Below are 27,085 nucleotides of genomic sequence, written 5' to 3' on the forward strand. Positions count from 1 at the left end.
ATGGGATGGACGGACGGAAAGATTGAAGGATGGACGGTCAAGGGTAACACTTAATGCCGCTGTCAGATGGCGGGGGCATAAAAAATGTCACATTCATTTATAGGTTCTGTATTCAGGGGGGATTATTCTAAATGTTGTAGGTTTCACCTGAAATTAAAATAAATAAAAATGCTATCAGTTCTAACAAATGTGGTCTTTCTAATGTTGAAGATGGTCTCATGGCAGTATAGGTCACTATAATGTTGAAGATGGTCTCATGGCAGTATAGGTCACTCTAATGTTGTAGATGGTCTCATGGCAGTATAGGACACTCTAATGTTGTAGGTGGTCTCATGGCAGTATAGGTCACTTTAATGGTGTAGGTGGTCTCATGGAGTGGTCGCTCTAATGGTGTAGGTGGTCTCATGGCAGTATAGGTCACTCTAGTGTTGTAGGTGGTCTCATGGCAGTATAGGTCACTCTAATGGTGTAGGTGGTCTAATGGCAGTATAGGACACTCTAATGGTGTAGGTGGTCTCATGGCAGTATAGGTCACTCTAATGGTGTAGGTGGTCTCATGGTAGTAGTCACTCAAATATTGTAGGTGGTCTCATAATAATGGTCTGTCTAATGTTGTAGGTGGTCTCATGGTAGTGGTCACTCTAATGGTGTAGGTTGTCTCATGGCAGTTTAGGCCACTCTAGTGTTGTAGGTGGTCTCATGGCAGTATAGGTCACTCTAATGGTGTAGGTGGTCTAATGGCAGTATAGGACACTCTAATGGTGTAGGTGGTCTCATGGCAGTATAGGTCACTTTAATGGTGTAGGTGGTCTCATGGAGTGGTCGCTCTAATGGTGTAGGTGGTCTCATGGCAGTATAGGTCACTCTAGTGTTGTAGGTGGTCTCATGGCAGTATAGGTCACTCTAATGGTGTAGGTGGTCTAATGGCAGTATAGGACACTCTAATGGTGTAGGTGGTCTCATGGCAGTATAGGTCACTCTAATGGTGTAGGTGGTCTCATGGTAGTAGTCACTCAAATATTGTAGGTGGTCTCATAATAGTGGTCTGTCTAATGTTGTAGGTGGTCTCATGGTAGTGGTCGCTCTAATGGTGTAGGTTGTCTCATGGCAGTTTAGGTCACTCTAGTGTTGTAGGTGGTCTCATGGCAGTATAGGTCACTCTAATGGTGTAGGTGGTCTAATGGCAGTATAGGACACTCTAATGGTGTAGGTGGTCTCATGGCAGTATAGGTCACTCTAATGGTGTAGGTGGTCTCATGGTAGTAGTCACTCAAATATTGTAGGTGGTCTCATAATAGTGGTCTGTCTAATGTTGAAGGTGGTCTCATGGTAGTGGTCGCTCTAACGGTGTAGGTGGTCTCATGGCAGTATAGGTCACTCTAGTGTTGTAGGTGGTCTCATGGCAGTATAGGTCACTCTAATGGTGTAGGTGGTCTAATGGCAGTATAGGACACTCTAATGGTGTAGGTGGTCTCATGGCAGTATAGGTCACTCTAATGGTGTAGGTGGTCTCATGGTAGTAGTCACTCAAATATTGTAGGTGGTCTCATAATAGTGGTCTGTCTAATGTTGTAGGTGGTCTCATGGTAGTAGTCGCTCTACTGTTGTAGGTTGTCTCATGATTGTGGTCTGTCTAATTTTGTAGTTGTTGTCATGAAAGGTCACCAAAGATTTGAAAATTGGTATTTGCTGCTAATCCTCTAAGGACATCACATTTAGGAGTAAGAGCAAAGACTGGATGTATGAACACTTGTAATTCTATCCATCAGTTGACAAGATAAAAGGTTAAATGTCTGGTTTTCTCATTTATCTCCACTTTGTCTAGATTATAAATCTTTTTTTAGAGGCCAGTATCCAAAATGGCATTTATCAAGGTATACAAATTTTGTAGTAGACATTATGTAAATACAGATTGATCAGTTTGAATTGTTCAAGTGTTTTAGGTTACATAATAACTGTGATTTGAACTCTGAACTTATCAATAACTACAGTTATCTATGGATTACTGAAATATAAATGTTGTTCACACTGTCTGTTTTATACAATCTTTTGAGTTTCTTAAGTTCCCTGTAAGTTGGGTGATTAATAGCACCCTCTGTATGAGTGTATAAATTATTTTGGTTTTGGTGTCCTGAACTAATCTTACCATGATGTTCTTCTAATTGAACATGATGGTAAATTTAACAGACATTGATTCAACAGCAAAGCCATGGCAGTACACCAAAAACAGAAAGGTAAATAAACGTATTTACACTTTTGGTATTTAGCTATATTTTGCCTCAGAATGACCTTAGATCCACTCCGAATCACCTTTTGACGTCAGGCAACAATCACTTTTTAATTGTGACGTCAAATGTTTTGAATTATGATGTCAAAGTTTACGGGAACCTGTGTGATTTTACGTAATGGCGGACAAATTTGCATACAAGTGTAAATACGTCTATTACACAAGCATCACCAGGTGTGGATCCAGGATTTAAAAAAAGGGGGAGGAGGCCCCTGCAAGGCAATGTTTAGAGTGGGACTTGTGAAAAGTCTTTGCATGCATTAACCATATATGTAGTTCCATAAGGGAGGTCTCTTATCACAGTGCTCCAGAAAAATTGGGAATATTTTATAATCGGGTGTATTCTATATCCCATTAAAGGTCATGTATTGTATCAGAAATTACAATAATATTTCATTTCCCTTTTTCTGCTAAAGCTTTATTTTGATTAATCAGTGGTTCTGTTAATATTTCATTTGTAGGAAATTAATTTGGCTATAATCTTTGATTGCAGATGATGTCAGATTAGTACATTTCTTGAGTTCAATGACAGTCCCTCAGCTCACAAAAAAAATTTAATAAAAATGGCTGCCCTAAGCAAAGAATAATATTCATCCTACTAAAAGTATTAACAAATAGTCTGATTCTTAATCCATTCTTACTTTAGGTCAGAAATTTTTCAGTGACAATTTATGCAAGTCAGCTCATCTAGATGACTTTATTTCTGGTTGATAATTGCTTTAAAATGTTTCTTTCACACTTACTCTGTATTTCTTTTCATTTATATTTTTTATCATTTGGGCTTTCACTGAATTTCTAATTCCATTAATGTATAATAGCCTTTCAGTGTGAGTAATCTTATTTCAGTGCTTTGTTTCTATTGTTTTTATGTGAGTTGTTTTTGTACCTTGTACCGATCTTTTGAGTTAAGCCAATTGCTACTAATTTTATAGTTTGTTTTAATGGTGTGCTGTTACACCACTGTCCCAGGTATGGTAGAGCTCTCACAAACATATTAAACCCAGTGCCACATTCTTTATGTGCCCCTCCCAAGTCAGGAGCCTGTAGTTCAGTGGTTGTCGTTGGTTCATGTCTCTTTTTTTTTGTTGTTGGTAGATTGTTTTATTATTTGTTATAAATTAGGCTATTAGTTTTTATCGTTTGAATTGTTCTGTATTTGTTCATGTCAGTACTTTTATAGCCGACTATACGGTAAGGGATTTTCTCATTGTTGAAGGCTGTACGGTCGCCTATAATTGCTTACATCCACTCTATTTGAACAATGGTGGAATAGTTGTCTCATTGGCTTATCATACCACATCTCCTTATCTTTTTATTGTTAATAAAAGCTGAGAATGAGCAGTAACTGCAATACATTGGAGGATACAGAAGCTGTAATTGACTTCTATATATTTCAAGGCCATTAAAAACATTTAAAAATGTAAAGGTCTAAGCAACAGTTCTCAATTCTCTAAGTAAAATATCAATGAATTGAGAACTGTCATCACACATAGAATATTGAATATTTTTGTTATAAATCAATTATACTTGGCTGTGATATTGAGCTGACATTTTAACCATACTGTGAGATTTGATTGAATTGTTACATTTTAATTTGATGAGAATTATGCCAATGATTGAGAATCCAACAGAGGAATCGTACATCATAGCTTCTATCAACACTATTATTGGAAGTTGAGGGAGGAATGTGATGTATAGCCCTGGGAGGGGGGAATTAGATTATACAAGTTTAATTCTTGTAATATTGTACTTGTATGGTTTAAAAGAGATGTCGTACAGAGATTTATAATAGGAATGGATCAATTCAATGAAACTGTAACAAGTTATGAAAATTATGACAATGTAAAATGGAGATGAAACCGCAATTATTAAAGACAGAAAACAGTAAAAAGTAATATAACAAAAATATCAAACTACAAGGAAAATTCAAAACCAAAAGTCCTTTATCAAATGGCAAAATCAAAAGCCCAAACACATCAAACGAATGGAAAACAACCGTCACACTCCCAACCCAGCACAGGCATTTCCTTATGTAGAGAATGGCAGACCGAACCTGGCCCTCTAGCCAGCCAAACCTTCACCTGCATGACAGTCGCACAAAATTCCATTATACCGACTACAATGTGTGAACACAACAAACAGACACAATAAGCAAAAATGTCAAACTGTTCACTGTTTCCAAAATTAAAGGATTGTGGGTTACTCTAAATATCTGATTCTTTGTACGCCAAAACCAAAATAATGTAAAATGATTGGTTAAATTTCATTCTTTGTACGCCAAAACCAAAATAATGTAAAATGATTGGTTAAATTTCATTCTTTGTACGCCAAAACCAAAATAATGTAAAATGATTGGTTAAATTTCATTCTTTGTATGCCAAAACCAAAATAATGTAAAATGATTGGTTAAATTTCCATGGTTTTGGATGTTAACCAATCATAACGTTAACACAGTGATGCTTTTAAAATATTTACCCAGAATGCATTAGATTCTGAAAGTGTGATCTAATTTATTATACAGAAAGTATTTATGCACATACAAACAGCAAACAAAAAACCCTAAATAATCAGTTAGTGCTTGAACTGAATAAATACTAAATGATGTGTAATATTTTATAATGCATCTTATTGAGCACCTGACTAATTATGTACATTTAGTCATCTTATAAATGTCAGTTTTTATTTTTGCGAAATCTACACTTTTACAATTTATGCAATATTATTAAAACATCGCAAAAATTTTTGAATTTACAACATTATTATTATCCGATTCTTTAATGAATTTTGGAAAGGTTACAGATAATTTGTTAATCTTATGTAAAGTAAGAAAATTATCAACTTTTTAGTTTATATGCAAAGTTGTATTGGAGATGTAAATAATAATCTAGAACTTCTGTTTTGGAACTTTTTCTCAATGGAAGTTATGTTTCCAGGATCCTTCGATTTTCATAGTGAAAGTGAAATGGCAAAAAGTTTTATGTTGGATAAAAGATGAAGGCTATCTTATGATTTATGTTGAATAAAAGATGAAGGCTATCTTATGATTTATGTTGGATAAAAGATGAAGGCTATCTTATGATTTATGTTGGATAAAAGATGAAGACTATCTTATGATTTATGTTGGATAAAAGATGAAGGCTATCGTATGATTTATGTTAGATAAAAGATAAGGCTACCGTATGATTTATGTTAGATAAAAGATGAAGGCTATCTTATGATTTATGTTGGAAAAAAGATGAAGGCTATCTTTTGATTTATGTTGGAAAAAAGATGAAGGCTATCGTATGATTTATGTTAGATAAAAGATGAAGGCTATCTTATGATTTATGTTAGATAAAAGATGAAGGCTATCTTATGATTTATGTTAGATAAAAGATGAAGGCTATCTTATGATTTATGTTGGATAAAAGATGAAGGCTATCTTATGATTTATGTTGGATAAAAGATGAAGGCTATCTTATGATTTATGTTGGATAAAAGATGAAGGCTACCTTATGATTTATGTTGGATAAAAGATGAAGGCTATCTTATGATTTATGTTGGAAAAAAGATGAAGGCTATCTTTTGATTTATGTTGGAAAAAAGATGAAGGCTATCGTATGATTTATGTTAGATAAAAGATGAAGGCTATCTTATGATTTATGTTAGATAAAAGATGAAGGCTATCTTATGATTTATGTTAGATAAAAGATGAAGGCTATCTTATGATTTATGTTGGATAAAAGATGAAGGCTATCTTATGATTTATGTTGGATAAAAGATGAAGGCTATCTTATGATTTATGTTGGATAAAAGATGAAGGCTACCTTATGATTTATGTTGGATAAAAGATGAAGGCTATCTTATGATTTATGTTAGATAAAAGATGAAGGCTATCTTATGATTTATGTTAGATAAAAGATGAAGGCTATCTTATGATTTATGTTGGATAAAAGATGAAGGCTATCTTATGATTTATGTTGGATAAAAGATGAAGGCTATCTTATGATTTATGTTGGATAAAAGATGAAGGCTATCTTATGATTTATGTTGGATAAAAGATGAAGGCTATCTTTTGATTTATGTTAGATAAAAGATGAAGGCTATCGTATGATTTATGTTGGATAAAAGATGAAGGCTATCTTATGATTTATGTTGGATAAAAGATGAAGGCTATCTTTTGATTTATGTTGGATAAAAGATGAAGGATAAAAGATGAAGGCTATCTTATGATTTATGTTGGATAAAAGATGAAGGCTATCTTATGATTTATGTTGGATAAAAGATGAAGGCTATCTTATGATTTATGTTGGATAAAAGATGAAGACTATCATATGATTTATGTTGGATAAAAGATGAAGGCTATCGTATGATTTATGTTAGATAAAAGATAAAGGCTATTGTATGATTTATGTTAGATAAAAGATGAAGGCTATCTTATGATTTATGTTGGAAAAAAGATGAAGGCTATCTTTTGATTTATGTTGGATAAAAGATGAAGGCTATCTTATGATTTATGTTGGATAAAAGATGAAAGCTATCTTATGATTTATGTTGGATAAAAGATGAAGGCTATCTTTTGATTTATGTTGGATAAAAGATGAAGGATAAAAGATGAAGGCTATCTTATGATTTATGTTGGATAAAAGATGAAGGCTATCTTATGATTTATGTTGGATAAAAGATGAAGGCTATCTTATGATTTATGTTAGATAAAAGATGAAGGCTATCTTATGATTTATGTTGGAAAAAAGATGAAGGCTATCTTTTGATTTATGTTGGATAAAAGATGAAGGCTATCGTATGATTTATGTTAGATAAAAGATGAAGGCTATCTTATGATTTATGTTAGATAAAAGATGAAGGCTATCGTATGATTTATGTTAGATAAAAGATGAAGGCTATCTTATGATTTATGTTGGATAAAAGATGAAGGCTATCTTATGATTTATGTTGGATAAAAGATGAAGGCTATCTTATGATTTATGTTGGATAAAAGATGAAGGATAAAAGATGAAGGCTATCTTATGATTTATGTTAGATAAAAGATGAAGGCTATCTTATGATTTATGTTAGATAAAAGATGAAGGCTATCTTATGATTTATGTTGGATAAAAGATGAAGGCTATCTTATGATTTATATATTATTTGTCTTCCTGACTAAAATTTATTTGATGGATCTGAAATATGCTAAAGTTCGAAAAGTTGTGAGATTTTATTAATTTCCATTGTTACAATATGTATTGCTTTTGGTATATATACAGCAAATATTAAGTTTTGCAAAAATAGTTCTAGATTTATTTGTCTCCAAGTAATATACAAACATAAAGTTGTAAAACTGCTGCGCAGATAGTATTTAGTACAGAAAATAAAATTGGGACACTATCACTTATGAAAAATGACAAAGTTGACCGTTAAATGACAGGAACTATGATTCAGGAGGAAGTTTTAAGTGCAGATTATAATATTACATGTCAGTAAACACATTCCTGATCCAGATTGCCTTTGGTTATAGGGCAAATGTACTTACAGACAAAGAGTGATAGATTTTACTTTCCTTAAATATTTGAAGATATATACATCACCTCTTTAAACTTAAAGCATGCACTGTCCTAGAAATTTACATCATGTTGTTTAATTAATACTTATTTATGGAACTATTTTATAAGGACTTGAAATTTTTATTGTTGTATTGTTTAACAAGGATACTCATGTATAATGATCTCGAGTCTTTTATACAGAGAATGTATCCAATGTTCAACTTTTTTAAGAAATTGTTTTTTATCCATTTTCAAAATGGTTCAAATTATTATTTTGGAAAATTTAGTTCTATAATAAAAAGAAAAAAGCTTTTTAGTAGCACTTATATAGAATTTTTTTAAAGTAGAGGGGAGAGGGGGATTTAAATGTTTCCAATAACTGTAACTTGACACCGAATGAGATTATCATCAGGTCTACATTTGTTAGTAGAGGGGGGTCAGGATGTAAATATTTCCAATAACTAACTTGACACAGAATGAGACTTATCATCAGATCTATATATTTGTTAGTAGAGGGGGGAGGATTTAAAATTTTCCAATAACTAACTTGACACAGAATGAGACTTATCAACAGATCTATACATTTGTTTAGTAGATTGGAGAGGATTTAAATGTTTTCAATAACTGTAACTTGACACCGAATGAGACTTATCATCAGATCTATACATTTGTTTGTTGAGGGGAGAGGATTTAAATATTTCCAATAACTGTAACTTGACACAGAATGAGACTTATCAACAGATCTATACATTTGTTTGTTGATGGGAGAAGATTTAAATGTTTCCAATAACTAACTTGACACTGAATGAGACTTATCATCAGATCTGTACATTTGTTAGTAGAGGGGAGAGGATTTAAATATTTCCAATAACTGTAACTTGACACAGAATGAGACTTATCAACAGATCTATACATTTGTTTGTTGAGGGGAGAAGATTTAAATGTTTCCAATAACTGTAACTTGACACAGAATGAGACTTATCATCAGATCTGTACATTTGTTAGTAGAGGGGAGAGGATTTAAATATTTCCAATAACTGTAACTTGACACAGAATGAGACTTATCAACAGATCTATACATTTGTTTGTTGAGGGGAGAAGATTTAAAATTTTCCAATAACTGTAACTTGACACAGAATGAGACTGGGGCCTCGGTGGCCGAGTGGTCTAAGTAGTTACTACTATAATCACTAGCCAGTCAACACTGAGGTTGTGAGTTCGAACCCCGCTCGTGTGGATGCACTCGACTCCAATCTTAATTGACTAGGATTGTCAGTTTTCCTATCGAAGGTCGGTGGTTTTCTCCGGGCACTCCGGCTTCCTCCAACAATAAAAACTGGCCGCCACCAAAAAGCCCAAAAGCGGTGCTTAAAAGTGGCGTTAAAACACCAAAAATCAAATCAAATCAGAATGAGACTTATCAACAGGTCTATACATCTGTAAGTTGAAACTTACCTGAAGTATCAGTGTCATATTGACTCTCTATAAATACCTGCTTTGATTGGATAAGGCCAAGTAAATTTAATTAGTAGATTTTCATCCCAATTTTTGAAAAAAACGGGGTGGGTGGGAGGATTTTATTTTTTATTTTTTATTAGATATGAAACGCTCTTGTGACGTGTTCTTCATATATGCAAGTGTAATAATAAGGTTCTATCATGTATATACATGTATAACGAATCAAACATACAAAGAAATGCAAAAACCAAAATTTGAAACAGGATGTAGTAATGAAACGAAATTATCGACAGTAACCGGTAACGAAAATGAACAAAATCCGGAAATCGTAAATTTTTCAAAATAAAAAAATTTGGCGGAACGATTTCAGAGGGGCGGGCGGGAATGAAAATCTATCAATTAATTTTAATTGGCCTATGGTAATTTTTTTTATAAAGAAATGAAACCCCTCCCCTTTATACATTGCTTCCTTCCCCAGGTATGTATTTTGATTTGACTGTATACAATGGTTCTCAACAGGTAACTTATGATTTTCCCAAATAAGGACTAATGGAGTAATTAATAACTCAATATTGACAGCTGGATTAAATTTAGGTACAGCTACTCACTATGGTCTGCTGATCAAAACAACCAGTAATCCTTTATTTCCCTATTGTGATTTTCATCATGTTCTGGGAAACCTTTCGACATTATAATTCTGTAATTAGTTTTCATATTGTGTCATTTTCATAGATTGAGTATATTGACTATCCGAAAGGTGTGAAATGACTATTTACGACTAAGGTGTGAATTGATCCTGGTTTTTTATTATATTTTACTTACACACACATGAGTCTTAAGTAGGAAAATTAGATTACCAGCTCTCAGCTGTTCTAGGATACATAGTAATAATGATTAAAATATTAAATATTATAGTATAATTGTATACCTATTATATATATTTGATATGTTTCCATATATTGGTTAACAGTTTTTCAGTGTGGGTCTCGGACACACTGTAGTCCTTTATGCAGAAGGGTCAGAGTTCACAATCCTTGCTTTAGGCAATGAGAAATTCTAACGATAATTAATGAATATAAAATGTTTATGGTAGTTTTTTTAATCTTTTTTTCATTTGTTTAGTATCTGTAACTGGCATATTGCAAACAAGCAAAATACTCCCCTAATAAACCAGGTCGTAAAATTTATTATTGAACTCAGCCCAGATAATCAACCAATCCAACTACTGAGTGTTGTTTTGAGCACCTTGTAAATATTGTACTCTGTCAAGTACTAAGTAAAGTTTTAAGTTGGAAAGGTCAGATCAGGCTGCAGAATGTGATCCCATTAAAAGTAAGTGATTAGGTTCCTGTTTAACCTTTAATGGAGTAAGTTCATGTGATTCGTTTGTGTCTTGAAGGTGTAGAACATCTGATAGTCGGTCAGGTAAAGTAACATATTACAGAGGATCATCGATAGTACTGTCATTTATCCAAGGATCAATCATAGAGGGCAAAACTGAAAAATCTATACATAAATATTTCTAAAATCATAATTCCTAAGCAGTCAAAATATTTAATTACCCCCTTTTCATGACAAAGTCACATGATTTTTAGGGCAAAAATTTAGACATTTGATTCTGATATATAACTGCAGATAGAAAATTGTCATAAACACAAAGAAATTTTAGCCACACATTTTTTGAATGACTTCATGGAATAAAGAATCAGGCTTTTTGCAGCTAACAATGTTTATTGTAGAGAAAATAAATATAGATAATGTATTCAAGGAAAAACATAAAATTCATCACAACATTGACCTAGATTTAGACATTGTCACACCAGGAACTATCCCAGCGATATTTCTCCTTCACAGATGATGAGACAATTAGCCCTGAAGCAATGATTTCTTATTTGCATGTATCTCTTGCTGAATAACACTAATGGTAGTCATTAAACATTGAGCACTACATGTTCGGTGTTGCTCGTGTTTTTGTTTATGGTCGCTATTGATTGTTGAAAGCAGAATTTTGCAGAATTACGGAATAATTTGTCAAGTTGATTGATGTAAGTCGGTTTTGAGCTCGGATGCATATTGCAATCAGTGAATCGTTCATTAAAAGAAATTCAATTTTCTTCAAGTTTAAATTCAGTTATAATGTAGAATTTGTTATGGTAGAAGTTAAGTGTTATACTCTGTAATGGATGATGACTGATAAGGGAGTGGATGTCTATAGGGGAAACAGTAGTATTTTTCCACCAATATTTATACACCCGCTTTAAAAAAGTGGGGGTATACTGTTTTACCTCTATCTGTCCATCCGTCAGTCCATCCATCCGTCACTCCGTCACTCCGTCAGTCCGTCGCCAGACCATCCATCCGTCCCATGAATATTTTTCGTCACATTTTTCTCAGGAACTGTCAACATATATTTGTTCCGCCTAACAGAAGTTCCACTGGAAACTTTGTTATAAACAATGTCATAATATTTGTTCCTGTTGGAACAAATATTCTATACCATTTATTCCGTTAGGAACATTTACTGTAATATTTATTCCAGTGGAAATAATATTCCAGAATATTGTTTCCATTTGGAACTTATATTATGAAGGAACTTCTATTCCGTGACAGAACTACAGTATAAGGATTTCTGAAATTTGTTTTCAGGGTTTATATAAGTCCGCTATACCGTGGGATGGGTTTTCAGATTCATCACTCAACAACTTCCTGTTTACCTTATACTTTTAGCGGGCGGGGTATCATTAGTGAGCAGTAGCTCACAGATTCACTTGTTATGATAGGCTTCAACACTCACATTTTCTGAATTTGCTACTTTTTATAAGAAAAACCAGGCAAGAATGTTATGTACTTTTTTTATTCTGTTTTAGAAAGTGAAGATAATTGTTGGTATGACCATCTTCCTATTGACCTTGTTGATAGTATCCATAGCACCCGTTATGAAGGGCCTGATGGGGGGGTCTCATCACGATTCACGAGTTGATTTTTTTGTCAATCACGATTCACAGAAAATAAACTTCCATGATCACGGATCACGAAAATAAAAAAAAAAAAAAATCTGTAGAAAAAAAGGATCATGATAGCGAAAATGCGCCGATCACGAAGAACGAAAATAACCCATCAGGCCCCTCTGTTATGTCTTGTTTATGCGTCAACTGGTTACGTTAGACTATGATTACATTTATTAGCTCTTCCATTACATAATTTTCCCACAGTTTCATTTATTATAAAGTACATGTGAGTTTATTTCCAATTTCCTTTAATTATTTCTTTTAAAATATACATAGTTCCTCTCCTTTGGAAGATATTTTTGTCCCCCTTGCGACATATTGTGGGGAAATAGAAATACAAGGCATTCCTTCGTCTATCAAAGGTTTTTATCAGCAATATCTCTGACAATTTAAAAAAAAACAGTTGTTTTAAAAGATTATGCTCCTTGAAAATTTTAATTGTATGGAAAATTGCATTTTAAGACCTTTCAAGCCTTCATTTCTCTAAGATATTCATAAAAAGTTTTAAAAAACAAAAAAATCTTTTTTTTTTTTAGTTATTGTCCATGGACAGATGAAATATGTGTAACACGGGGGGGACACATTGGAATTAACAGTTTACGTCTTTCCTTATGACACTGTTTACAATGCATTGCTATGTTATCCTAAGTACTTTTATGTAATAATATGTTAGTATGATTTAGTTTAATATAGAGTCAGTATAAAGTGTTGTTTTCCTGGTGGGACAAACCTTAATGATGAACAAATTATAACAAGCTTGATTGGTATAGAAAGTACTGTCATCTACAGAACTGATTAACCACAAACCATACTTCACTGCCGTAATTATACAGGCAGGATTTGACAAAATACCAAATTGGTTGTCTTAATTGAATATTGGAAAGGTTTATGTGTGCAGAGATATTGCTAAAACTCCTGTCCGTCATTCAATAAAGATTTCGAACAAATTCATTAGGGACCTAAGTTAGGTGCAAACTTATAATTAATAGATTTATAAGATGTAAATATTCCAAAAAAAAGGTTATTGATCCCATCATTTGACAAAGATCTAATTAGTAATGATGTTCAGATTATTGTAGATTATAATTTGAAATTGATCGATTATCGAAAATTTTCGACTTTAAAGGGGCACTAGCTACGAGATATATAAAAAATATACAATACGATTCTTTTTATTCAATCATTAATGAAAGTAAAATAATGAAATAATATATCGCTTTTAGCAGCCAGTATGGTTCAATTTTGTCAAAATAAGCTAAGAAACATTGAGGATGAATTATTCACTTGCAAGTGAATAATTCGACCTCATTGAATCCGTATTCATGTGAACTTCAATTTAACCCCTTGGCTAGAGATGGATACGGCCATGCATTGTGCGTGTTCAATTATTTAAAGGAAAAGAATGTCAACATTGAAAGTGAAACAAAGGTAAATCATTTGATTGACTGATTCGATCCACAAAAAATCATTCTTATACAGGTAAAAAAAGGTTGATTAACATATATTTTAAATCTATAATATGAAATAAAACAGACCTAGAAAAATGCAAATGCACAAGTCTGCTATCTATTTATATCTTTATTTATGTTTATATTGCTTATATGGCAATCGGAGGTCTTCAGGGGTGACAACTCGACAGTTAATTAGATGGTGTCTATATCTAAAATGCACACGAAACGAAGCTACATATTATCGAGCCCATGCCCGGAATGTTGTTTATTTTTGACTTTTTATAATTTGGATAAATGCTTTACATTGTTATAAATCAAATATGGGAATTTGAGTCAAATCGGTGAACATGATTTTGAAAGCTAATGCCCCTTTAAGGATCATAAATTTCAAAAAAACAAAAACCGCTAAAAGTAAAAAAATAAATGTTTTTAACCTTTTGACAGACCTGCATGTAAATGTAAGGAATATCTTGAAAATATTGATAACATATTCATTGTGTACACGCACATACCATGTACACACTTTTTTCGGTGTACAGTATTCTGAATTTATGCATCTGTATGTTTTGGTAATTATATTTCAATACTATATAACAAACAAGTATAATATAGGATAAGTGAGTTACTTAATTCAGACAATATTTGAATGTAAATTAAAAGTCAGATTATCGGGAAAATATAATCAAAGAAATTGTTGTCAAATTATTCTGATTATCTTAAATTATGGATTCATTTGTTTTTGTTGATAAATTGAGGAAAAAACAAATTTTTATGGATATTTCATTTCGTGGTTTTGCCAAATGTTTTGTCTGCATACTATAAGTTTATATAGAAAAAATTTGTACTTCGTTTAACATTTATGTTAACCTTTACCCACGAAATCCACGAATATTAATGATTTATTTCCACAGTGAGTCAAAATATTAGGCCGATGTCAGCCATTCACCCTCTGAAACATAAATTAAAGTTTGGTTTTTAGGAATCTTTCCCACAATACATGTATTAAATCATAACAAATTCACTACATAAATAACTGGCTAAATAGGCAGTTCATTTTGGCTTTGGTGCACCTTAAAAAGAACAGGGATACAGCCTGGTATGAGTCATGAACATTTCAGTATAACTTGTGATTTTATCTGTGGCCATGAAAGTAATTTGTTGCCCTTTGCCAGCTCTAATAATTCTAAACTTTTCTGGAGTATGGTTTTTGACTTGTATCTTATGGTTTAGCATTAAGGTCATCATTTCCAGGAGATATTGCCCTGTGTGTTACACAGTAAATTGTGTGATGATATGGGGGATATTGCCCTGTGTGTAACGGGTAGTATTGTGTGATACAACAAGGATATTGCCCTGTGTTTGTAACAGATTATTGTGCAATACAACAAGGATATTGTGCTGTGTGTAACAGGTAGTTTTATGTAATACAACAAGGATATTGTCTTATGTGTGTAACAGGTAGTATTGTGTGATACAACAAGGATATTTTGTGTAATACAACAAGGATATATGTGTGTAACTGGGAGTATTGTGTGATACAATCGAGGATATTGCCCTGTGTGTAACTGGGAATCTTGTGTGATACAACAAGGATGTTGTGCTGTGTGTAACTGTGAGTATTGTGTGATACAAAGGATATTGCCCTATGTGTAAAAGGTAGTTTTGTGTGATACAACAAGGATATTGTGCTGTATGTAACTGTGAGTATTGTGTGATACAATCGAGGATATTGCCCTGTGTGTAACTGGGAGTATTGTGTGATACAATCAAGGATATTGCCCAATGTGTATGACAGGGAGTATTGTGTGATACAACAAGGATATTGTGCTGTGTGTAACTGTGAGTATTGTGTGATACAATCGAGGATATTACCCTGTGTGTAACAGGTAGCATTGTGTGATACAACAAGGATATTGTGCTGTGTGTAACTGGGAGTATTGTGTGATAAAATCAAGGATATTGCCCTGTGTGTAACTGGGAGTATTGTGTGATACAACAAGGATATTGCATTATTTGTGTAACAGGGAGTTTTGTGTGATACAACAAGGATATTGCATTATGTGTGTAACTGGGATCCGGAGTATTGTGTGATACAATCGAGGATATTGCCCTATGTGTAACAGGTAATTTTGTGTAATACAACAAGGATATTGCCCTGTGTGTGTAACAGGTAGTATTGAGTGATACAACAAGTAAATTGCCCTGTGTGTGTAACAGGTAGTATTGTGTGATACAACAATAATATTGCCCTGTGTGTTACTGGGAATATTGTGTGATACAACAAGGATATTGCCCAGTGTGTATCAGAGTATTGTGTGATACAACAAGGATATTGCCTCATGTTCGTAACAGGAAATATTGTGTGATACAACAAGGATATTGCCCTATGTGTAACAAGGAGTATTGTGTGATACAAGGATATTGCCCTGTGTGTAACAGGTAGTATTGTTTAATACAATCAGGAATATTGCCCTGTGTGTCACAGGAAGTATTGTGTATAATACTATCAGGGATATTGCCCTGTGTGTAACAGGTAGTATTGTGTAATACTATCAGGAATATTGCTCTGTGTGTAACAGGAAGTATTGTGTATTACTATCAGGGATATAATATTGCTCTGTGTGCATACCTGCCAACTTTTCAAAATCGCCATAGGAGATTTTTATCGCAGGAGAACCTAATGCTCCTCTTATATTGACATTTAAGTGTTCTTGAACTTCTACTATATTTTTTGAGTATAGTTATGTGCTTAAATACCCTTTTTAACTAATTTGAATGACTGATTTGAGGTGTTCAGTTTATATAATAAAAAATTTCAAAATTCAAGTCAACACCTCTCATGGGGGATATATCCCCCATAAATTTGGATAGTTGGCAGGCCTATGTGTGTAAGACAGGTATTATTGTGTGATAAAATCAAGGATATTGCCCTGTGTAAGTAACAAGAAATATCGTGTGAAACAATCAAGGATATTGCCCATATGTGTAACTGGAAATATTGTGTGATGTAGTCAAAATGTTTTCAGTTTAAGATAAAGATAATTAGTTACCCAATCTGTCCTTAAATTTAATGGCAGCATTTTAGTTAAATGTTGCATAATTCTGATTATTTGGTTTGATTAACTTTATTTTAGACTAACTTTGCAGAGAACTGAATCAAAAAAAGGATTCGAAGTTATGAGACTCAATAAATGTTAATCGTATAAAATGGTTACACAGGGAAAATAAGCATAATAAAAGAATGGCGAAAGATACCAAAGGGACATTCAAACTCATAAGTTCAAAATAAACTGACAACGCCATGGCTAGAAAAGAAAAATGACCAACAGACAAACAACAGTACACAAAACACAACATCGAAAACTAAAGACTGAGCAACACGAACCCCACCAAAACACGGAGTGATCTCAGGTGCTCCAGAAGGGTAGCACCTGCTCCACATGTGGCACCCATCATGTTGCTCATGTTTGTACAAACCCGGTAATAAGCCTAGTTCTGTAGGTCACATTAAGGGAAAGGGGGATGGGATTATTGTAGCGGCAATTGGAACATATCCGCTATCATCTGTGAAACGGAAATTCCATAACGGTCAACCAACTCGTGATGGCGTCTGTAAAAATATATGGCTGTCTTCTACTGGATATATATCTTGGTATACAGTCATCCTTTTTTTTGTCAGGTCACACTTCTTTCAGTAGGACAGATTTACTTTGATCAATATCATGAAATTTTAATACAATTTAAAAATTGTTTGAAGAAAATTCCCTTTCAGTTTTGACCCAGGTTTCATGGTTCACTGAACATGGAAATGTAATAGTGTAGAGTTGAGCATATTTCCCATTTTTAGGCCAAACAATGGCTTTTGTAATACCTGACCCAATAATGCTTTTAATAGATATAAGAAGATGTGGTATGAGTGCCAATGAGACAACTCTCCATCCAAGTAAAAATAAGTTTTTTTCCAAACAATCTCCACAATTCTGATGTATAAATACCAAACTGGTTACAATTAGTAAATTTAGTAAAGGACATCAAGCTTTATATTCCACTGCTGGAACCGGAGTTTTTAAAAAATTACAAGTCATTAACATTTATGAAAGTATATATTTATCCTTTGACTGAATGTTTGAAGCTGGGTTAAAGGGAATGTATACCTATTGTACCTCAAGGTTTGAATATGTAACTTGTTGGATTTAAAACGGAACCTGAACTTTATCCTTAAAGTGTTAAAAGTACTTTACTCTGGCTTCAGTTTAGAACTACATGATATTATAAACAGTTAACCACATTTGTAACTCCAGACATTTCTTTAAGTGGCAATGTAAGCTTCACATCACATCCTAATTTGATTGGTTTGTTGTAAATTAAAAAAGTCTTCCTTTACTGAAGTCTCAGCCAGCACTTTTACAAAACTCTAGAACTATTTGTTCGTTAAGACAGAGATAGGGTACAGACAGAAAGACTTCATTGTGTTGATGACAATATTTAATTTGGTGAAATCTTTGTATTTGACATACTCCTGCCACGATGATACATACAGTTATAAATACAAGATAATTAAGATGGCTGCTGTTGACAGCTAGATTCCCAATCTGTTGGTTATTTTGTGAAAGTTATTCTCTATGTTTTACTTCAAGATAGATTTTCCATTGAAATATATGATGTCTAAAGGAGACAGCCATAGAGTGATAAGGTTGATGTGACTTGCTGAAGTTTATCCTATCTTATATTTTGAAAACTAAGTAAGCATTTCATTAGCATGATAAAAAAAAATCCATTAAAACTGATTTAATTTGAAATGCATTAGGGAATGTGTTCATCATTGTATAGTGAAACAAATACAACATTTTCTTCTGCAAGTAAGGAGAAATGGTGCAATAAACAAGTACAACATTTTCTTCTGCAAGCAAGGAGAAATGGTGCAATAAACAAGTACAACATTTTCTTCTGCAAGGAGAAATGGTGCAATAACAAAATACAACATTTTCTTCTGCAAGCAAGGAGAAATGGTGCAATAAATAAATACTACATTTTCTTCTGCAAGTAAGGAGAAATGGTGCAATAAAAAAGTACAACATTTTCTTCTGCAAGCAAGGAGAAATGGTGCAATAAACAAGTACAACATTGTCTTCTGCAAGCAAGGAGAAATGGTGCAATAAACAAATACAACATTTTCTTCTGCAAGCAAGGAGAAATGGTGCAATAAACAAATACAACATTTTCTTCTGCAAGCAAGGAGAAATGGTGCAATAAACAAATACAACAATTTCTTCTGCAAGCAAGGAGAAATGGTGCAATAAAACAAGTATAACATGGTTCAGCTTTTGAAGGGCGATTTGTATCAGTAAAACAAGAGATAACATGTCTGTATTTTATGTAAAGTTAAGCCAAACTTTCATACTTTTGTCATAAATAATAAGCATTTTCTTGTAAAGATATTAAAATGTGCAACAAACATGCTGCTTTATCAATTAATTATCACTTTATGTTTTTCCTTGTAAGCAATATACAATGTTTTTTTAGATCTGTTGACTTCAGTGTGTTTTTGAACTATGATAGGCTTTTTGATAGCCATTGTAACATCTGTAAACTTTTTGAGTTTCTGAGTTTATCACTGTTTTATAGTATGATATACTTTAAGTATTATGTGTTTATGGAACGACATGAAATCAGGTGGCTGGTTAAATTCCATTTGTCATGTAGGACATGTAGGGGGCCTTTTATAGGTTACTTAGTATGGATTTTGCTCATGGTTGAAGGATTGTCCATCAGAGCCTCACAGATTCAAGCAATTTTCTGGGTCATTCTTAGACCCCGTTCACTTACTTACTTACTTACTTAGTCCTTGCTATGCCTTATGGCACATAGGGCAAGGACAAGTTTCCTCCACTCTTCTGAGACCCCGTTCACACTAGCATTTTATTTAAATTTTAATTGATTTAGATAAAACCAGTTAGCTTTCACATTAGGTTCAATCCTAACTATCTCTATCTGCCTATCTGAACCACTGTGTTAACTCACAAGTAAAAATGCAATCGATCTGACTTAATTACCAGTGAAATTGTAAACACTGTGTATAAATAGAAATATTTTATCAAATTAATATGTTGATACTCATGCTTACAAAAAAATAATGGACCAAAGTTTTTGTTCTACTTGAATTACAAGTTCAATTTTTGATACTGCTGTTTGCATAGTTTTGCAATGTTGGTCATCCATTTGTAATAAATTGCATGTGTAATTTTGCTGCCGTACATGCGTTTTAATTTAGACTGATTCAAGATTGATTCAACTCCTTACATGTACAGAGAGTGTTTTTCTTTTTTTTTAAAGAAGTTGACTTTAAAGGGGAGATAACTCAGTGGGTATTTAAATATTGATGTGTTGTTTGAATATTGTTCCATTGCTTGATAATTACAGCTCTTCTATAAAAGCATGCAAAGCAAACCTTTGATCAACTTGCTTGCTATGTTTGTTTGGATGTTTGTAAACAAAAGGTAGGCAGTCTGTTTCAGTCTGTTTACTATATATGCCATTACATACAATTATGCTTTGAATCTTTGTAATTTTATTCATTTAACCTTGAGTTGATATTTTGTCATACATAATATATATTTATTTATCTGATGTAATATCATGTTAATGTGGGGGAAGACATCATTATACTTTGTATTGATTTTCCTGATTTAATAAAAACTTGGAAAAAAAACTATATACTGGAATTTGATTGGACAATAAACATTCAAACTTCATTGCATGTCAATTTTTATTGTCTAATCAAATTCCAGTATATACAAAACAGACTGAAACTCCGCCTACCTATTGTTTGCAAACATCCAAGCAAAAATAGCAAGCAAGTTGATCAAAGGTTTGCTTTGCATGCTTTTATAGAAGAGCTGTAATGGAATAATGTTTTGTGGTTTGTGGTAATCATGTGACAGCTGAAACTAAATCTATCTACAATTTAAATCTTCCTCCTTCTTAATCAACTAAGTTATGTTAAAAAAAGATCATATTTCTGAGCATATTTCAAAACAACCTGAAGAAAGTTACCTATGAGGGGGTGGACAGCTTTTGAGGGAGGTGGGGCCGGGAGGTGGGAGACAAAAAATAGGTGGGAGAGAAAAAAAGATTCTAAAAGTGGAAGGTGGGAGATAGAGGGGTGGAAGGTGGGAGAAGGGTACCCCCCTGTCCACCCCCTCACTTATAGGATTTTATACTTAACAATGAAATTCCAAGGATACTTAGAAAAACAAAGAAACAATAAAATTGGAAATCCCATTAAATGTGATGCATTATTACCCCATATCTCTCGTTTGGTTGCTGTCTTATTGGAGAACTTAAAGTATCTATAAGATAGTCGCTTGCTAATATTACACATTGGCTGTTCAAAACCCAGTACAGTACGTGGATCCAGGATTTTAAAGAAGGCAGGACCTAACAAGGCAATGTTTTGAGAGTGGGTAGTGTAAAAAGTCAATAGTTTATCTCATAGAGCAAATAGAGGTATAAATGAATAGGCAATATACATAGATTGATTATCAACATGTCTTCCTGATTCTATCTTAGTTTTATCATATTCTCCTTTTCCCACAAATTCTTCCTGTCTTCCAGATTTTATTTTGGTTTTTCCACATTCATCTTTTTCCTTGTTCTTTTGTCTTTTACGAAATTGTTCCTGTCTATAATCTAGTCCATGAAAACAGGAATCTTAGAATAGAACTTAAATGTTGACCCATTACTTTAAAAAATTATTATGTTTGGCTTATAATTCTTCCTGAATTTTATTTAGCTCTTTGTTATGAAGAGTACAATTACAGTATTTTTGTATTTTTTATAAAAAAAAGTTTTTTCTTTGCTATCTTACCTTTAAATCGGTTATATTATTATGTGCTGTAAGGTCAAAGCTTTTGTCATAAACTCTGTAATATACAGTTGGCAGTGTACATATGAAGGTAAAGTACAGTTTTTAATGGCAAAAAATTAATTATTCTTCAATGATACAGTTTTTAATGGCAGAAAATTAATTATTCTTCATTACAGTGTATTTTTACACTATTGAGGAAAGTAAGAAGTAAGTTGTGAATTCATTCTTATTTGTGGGATACCAAATGTTGTGAATGTCTCACCTGTTGTTTGCCCTGTAGTCAAGGCAATACATGGATGTGCTGCATCTCAGTCCAGGAGGCATTACTTATTTGTTAAGTTATTTTATAAAGTTGGTTCAAGGTGATCTTTTGCAGATATTTATCAGCACTTAATTTTCATGAATTTTCAAATTCTTCCTGATATATTTGTATTTTAAAGAAATTTGCAAAAATCTTGAAAAAAGATACCGTTTATGACATTTGTTTACAGGGCCATTATGAGCTTAATTTTGTTGGATTGAAGGTCTCATTTTCTGCCTGTATGCACACATTATCTTTACTGCAAGAACAGGTTATATGGGTTGTATAATAATTTGAGAAGTCTGTCAGAACACAGACAAGAAGATTGACCCAGAAACCTTTCTGTCAATATTTTCCTCCTCCACACACATCAGTAGATATTCCAATTAATGAGTCCCTATTCATTCACACTTCCAATGGATTTTTGTTTATCTGTTTTATAAGGAAAATATGAATCTGATTGACAATGTAATTAGTGTGGATATATAAATGTCTGGTGGGAAAACAGTATCAAGGGAAGTAACTCAATCACAATTATGTTGAATAAACTACATATTGACATTAGTTTCCATATTCATATTATTTAGGTTTTTAGAAAGGGAAATATTTTGTTTATTTCATACTACTTTAATAAAAGTCAAAAATAGGGTTTTGAATGAGAAAACCTTTTTTTTTTGTGTAGAAAATCTATGAGACCCCTCAGTAGCTTAGTTCCTTCTACAGTCTAGAATCTACACAAAAGTTAAATAACATGGTGACTAAATAACTAAATTTTAACAAGGTAATTTATTTTAAAAACATAAACAAATATAAGATAAGATAAGATAAATTTTATTTCCAATAGAGGACCCATTATAGGCATAGTCAGTACATTGATTTTGTTTTATATCACACAATTGCAATAGACAATACACAAGAAAATTAAGAAATAAAAAAAAATTAAAAGAAATACAACTGAAAAAAAACCTGAAATATAAATTGAGTTAATAATACATGTAGTCACATAAACCAGTATGTTAGTGTTTATTGATCATGCACCAGAAGCAGCATCACATCCATTATAAAAAAAGCTTTTGAGTCAAGTCCTTCCTCGTGGCTGATGCATATGAACAAATAGTATTGTTGTTCATATGCAGGAGTCACCAAGGGCAGGTGCTTAAAGGACACTCAAGCCAATACACAGAAATATGAACATATATGTTTAATTCAGTGACCCTGCAAATAGGGTGGATGTCCTATAGCAGCAGAAGAAGAAGATGGTGACACACATTCTATGGCGGTGTCTTCAACATTGTAGAAGGGTTAAGTTAACCTTGTGTATCTTTTCTTCATGTTAAATCTTAGATGTTTATTAGTAATGTTAACATAAACTGGTGTAAGATTACTACACATTGAACTACATGAAAAAGTCAAATGATTTCTACTTCAGGGTCAAGTTATTCTTTGATGTGATCCTTGTCATTTTGACCTAACATTACATGATTGTGCTAGTCCTGATTGGAAGTTTTGTTACACTCACTCGTTTTTATATTTCCAAACTTTGTTATCAAACTTTAGTATTTACAATTGAATTTAAGATTAAGCTTATCATAATCAAATAAGTAATTTATATACAATATTTGTCCCCAAAGTAAATAAACATATATCTATCTGATTAAATCCAAGGTCCCTTAACTCAGTGTAGATTAAAGTTAATGTACAATTTTGGGATTCATACTTTATTTATGCAGCATACTTGATCCTAGATGAATTACAATTTCTTATAGTAGCATTTTTTTTTTCTTTCTTTCTTTTTTGTTGTTGTTGTTTTTGTTTTTTTTTTTTTTGGGGGGGGGGGGGGGGGGGTGATATAATGATGGCATGTAGTGAAAAGAAAGCAAATTATGAATATATGGATTTTGTAACGGTTTCTTTTGAATGTTTCCAGGTGTGGATTGACATTAATGGGTCGCACATTGCACATGCCCCCTAAAAAAAGAATCACAAAAGCAAAATTACAGCCAATTTGTGCAAAAATAAGATACTCTTAAATTCCTCGTTCTCAACACCCCCCCCCCCCCCCCCCCCCTCCTCCCCCCTAAATCCTGTATCCCCCACCTGGCATGATGTGGCTATTGAGGTTCAACCCTCCTCTAAATTCTTTGGCTCTGGACAGGGCAATAGCTGAGTTATGAATATATAATACAAAACCTTAAACTAAAGAAAGTTTTGAATAAAATGCTGTTTTTGAGAGGGAACAAGCTCTTAATGAAGCATATGCATTATCATTTTGGTGGTTTGAACAGTTGTGCCTGCATGCCATAAATCTGTGCTTGTTTACAAAGGATACTGATGAGGCTTGTTTTCACTTGTAATCTTTGTTTTGTAAAGTAGCCTGGCATCCTGGCTTCCTCTTTATGTCAGTAGGTCTACTGTTGTGCAGTCAGCAATGATCCCAGGGTATAATAATAAACAAGTTGCAAATCTTAAATTTCTGAATGAATATATATAATAGATATCATATGTACTTAATGTCTTATCATTGGCTTTTTATATAAATATAAATACAAAAGAAACAATTATCTATGTATTAGGTTAATTATTTACCTGCAAAATACCTGTTTATAATTTGATTACCTCATCAATTTCATGGTCAATGATCTGTGAGACATTACTGATTACAAAATCAATGAACCATGACCATCAAAGTCAGATATGTTCTGTGTAATTTGTGACCTGTGTAAATATTTAACAAATCAGCAACTTGATCAATGTCTTAAAAAAAACGTGGTATATTGATAAGTGGTTTGGTGACAAATCCTTTGAATTTTTTAAACTTGAAAGATATTTTGAAGAATTTGATGGATAACGGCAAGATTTTATTAGACAATAGTTTTTTGATGGATGGAAGACAGGATTTTAAGAATAGCATGATTTGATAGCAAGTAATCATTGGAATTAGACGCAAGATAAATATGGAATTACTTTAAACAACAGAGCAGAAAAATATATTGAAAAAAATAATGATTTTGAAATAAATTATGCTTCTGTTCAGAAAAATTTGAGGAAAGTGAAATGTCAGAAGTCTTATATTGTAACTTTGAATTATCTGTGAAATCTATGTAAATGTCATTGTATATATAACCCTTTAATTACTCCGTCTGTTCACAACAGGATTGGATTTCACACTTTTAAAGACTTGTGCACTATAGAATTCTAATACTTATTGTTTACTTTGAGAAATATGTAGTTTTACGAGTTTAAAATGCAAAGAAGAAAATAAAAACAGTGGATTTGATATCATAATTGCATGATATGGTTTGAGAATCATTAGACGTGTTATTGAAGACTTTAGATGCAATCTGAATTTAAAATCTTTTTTCATGAGAAACGAGATATTTTATTAGAACAAAAGAAACTGCGTGAATACATTTTCTACAGTTTTGTCTATTTTGTGCTATGGATATGGTACATGTCATTGTTTAACCTGAAGCCAGGGAATTTATACCTTATATGTGGTGTAACATCTGGGACATATAAAAACAATCAAAATTTAATAAATGTATTATTGTCTGACAGCTGGAGGAAAATAATCGCTACATTTGATGACCGTGGAAAATATTTTTGAAATGGAATATTGAAGGAAAAAAAAAACAATTGACCAAAAATGAATGAATGGATACTTAAAGTAATTAGATCTTATACTGATGTACATGTTTTGAACATAAAGAGAATAGATATCTAGGCGTTCTCCTCGTAACTGTTGACTATATAGTTTCATACATGAATTATAAGACACGGCAAACATTTTGTAAAACTAGACCAATATTCCTTATAAGTTTCCCCCATCAAGTTTTCAGGTTACATTCTAACATTGTTTTAATAGATTGGATTACCATATTTTTTATTGTTGTGTAATAAGAAATGGCTGTCCTCAGTGTTGGAAGACATATAGTCTAACCAGTGAATGGGCAAATATTTCATTCCACAGACTAATCAGATATTTGCCATAAATGTTGTGATGTAAAGAGATTTGTCTGTATTGAATTTCTCTGGATCTTGTTACATTTTATGAATTTTCCAATTTGTCTATGCAGCAATTTTGCATCAAGTAACATTCAAATCTTAGACCCTTACATAAATCAGGAAGATTTGTATGTTTTAGTGGATATTAATATCAGTATCTGTACATTATAGCTTCAACAACAGCAGTGTGTGATTTGACTCTTTGTTTTATTCGAGAATTTTACATAAAATCAATATTTTTGATGAAACAGTTGTATATCCTGAAGTGGAAAATAGCTCAGATGATTTTAATATTCTTTTAATATTCATAAATATATATGGTACAAATTGTACGGAATTAATTAAACGTCTGATTCTTGGATTTGTTAATCACACGATAGAACTATGTATAACAGTATAAAGATGGGACTACCAGCTCACTTATCTTCCAAGTGTAGAAGTCTAATGAATGGAGTGAACCCTAAAAGGTAAGGAATCAAACACACCTTAAATATTTAAGTAATGATGTATAGTAAACCATAAAAGATGGAGTCAAACACACCCAAATGTTACTTTGATTGTTTGGGTTCTTGTCTCATTGAATATATACCCTGCATCTACTTTTATAGAATCTTATATGTTGACCTTGAGAGGTCAATAATAGTATAACACTTTCAAGTGTAGAGATATAAAGATAAAAGAGTCAAACACACCTTTTATATGAAGTTGTTAAGGGAGCTACCATTTGATTTTTATGGGGGGGGGGGGGGCTAGGATGAAATTTGAAAAAATAGGCAGGACAGGAGTTTTCAGTAAAAAAAAAGGCAGGATGAGATTATTTCCAAAAAAAAAAAATGCAGGATGACAATATAGTTAAATAAAAAAGTCAGGATAAACTTTAAAAAAAAAGGCAGGACCGAATAGAGTGAAAAATAAAAAGGCAGGACCGAATAGAGGGAAAAATAAAAAGGCAGGACAAAATTTTTCATCATTCATGAAGTTGTTAAACATTAGAGAGACTGACAAGCTATCAATGCAGTGATGTATTTACAATTGACATGTGGCTCCTAACAAGGTTGATAAGTAATCCTTGGAGTATAGGTTACTTAGAGGGTTCAGTTTGAATAAATAAACTACACAGTTAGCTGCTCTATGGTCGGGTTGTTGTCTCTTTGACACATTCCCCATTTCCATTCTCAATTTTACAATA

The 27,085-nt window shown here is 32.7% G+C and overlaps 1 protein-coding gene across 14 annotated transcripts in view; it reads left to right on the forward strand.

Annotated features, from left to right (window-relative positions):
* The window catches only part of LOC127719355 (rap1 GTPase-activating protein 1-like), a 145,316-nt gene that overhangs the window by 76,877 nt on the left and 41,354 nt on the right, over window positions 1-27,085 (forward strand). The window contains exon 1 of one of the 14 annotated variants that reach the window (XM_052225444.1): window positions 21,615-21,678. The exons of 12 other annotated variants lie outside the window; for them this stretch is intronic. Coding sequence is in view for 1 of the 2 variants with exons in the window: in XM_052225440.1 (XP_052081400.1) it covers window positions 26,281-26,363 (83 nt within the window). In the remaining variant the exon portion in view is untranslated. Of the gene's footprint in view, window positions 1-21,614; window positions 21,679-25,957; window positions 26,364-27,085 lie in introns of those variants that run through there. One more of the 14 variants, XM_052225440.1, reaches the window with a different exon arrangement.

The sequence above is a fragment of the Mytilus californianus genome, unplaced genomic scaffold, assembly GCF_021869535.1.
Source record: "Mytilus californianus isolate M0D057914Y unplaced genomic scaffold, xbMytCali1.0.p SCAF_11, whole genome shotgun sequence".
NCBI lineage: Eukaryota > Metazoa > Mollusca > Bivalvia > Mytilida > Mytilidae > Mytilus > Mytilus californianus.